The sequence below is a fragment of the Mesitornis unicolor genome, unplaced genomic scaffold, assembly GCF_000695765.1.
Source record: "Mesitornis unicolor isolate BGI_N332 unplaced genomic scaffold, ASM69576v1 scaffold5960, whole genome shotgun sequence".
In the NCBI taxonomy this organism is placed as follows: domain Eukaryota; kingdom Metazoa; phylum Chordata; class Aves; order Mesitornithiformes; family Mesitornithidae; genus Mesitornis; species Mesitornis unicolor.
Window position 1 is genome coordinate 113,493 of NW_010156218.1, and position 499 is coordinate 113,991.

General features: G+C 60.7%; 1 protein-coding gene across 1 annotated transcript in view; it reads right to left on the bottom strand.

Annotated features, from left to right (window-relative positions):
- PCDH1 (protocadherin 1) overlaps nt 1–138 on the bottom strand; it is a 45,880-nt gene extending 45,742 nt beyond the window's left edge. Inside the window, exon 1 of the mRNA XM_010183113.1 lies at nt 1–138. This exon is cut by the window's left edge and continues 279 nt beyond it. Coding sequence (XP_010181415.1) covers nt 1–138 — 138 coding nt within the window.
- Nucleotides 139–499: the final 361 nt, after the last annotated feature.

Genomic DNA, 499 nt, shown 5'->3' on the forward strand with positions numbered 1-499 from the left:
ATAGTCAGAGGCTAGGCTCCCTATGAGGGTGTTGGGGGGCTGTTCCTCCTGCACTTTGTAGACCACGCGCGTCCCAGAGACCAGGGCAGGGAGCTGGAAGAGGAGCCACAGGCCCAGGCAGGATGCCAGCGGTTTCATCCTGCGCTGCAGTGGAGCTGGAAGGAGACACAGACACCGGAGTTTAGGCAACCCCAGGCCCGCTCTGCCCCAGCCCACTTCCCTGACGCATCCTTTCAGGTGCACCCCCTGTGCCATGCAGGACCACATGTGGTCCCAAAGCAGCCCACCCCAAAGAAAAGGGTCTTCAGGGGCTCGCCTGGCAGAGCTGGTCCCAGCTGTGAGCTCCTAGCAGCCTCCACAAGCAAAATGCCCAGGAGGAGCAGTCCCGGCTTACGAAGTTCCAGGAGCTTACGAAGTTCCTGTGACGCCCTGCTCAAGTGAGCCACCCAGTCATTGAAACCTCAGTCCCAGCTTCCTGCGAGTGACAGAAAGCCACTCC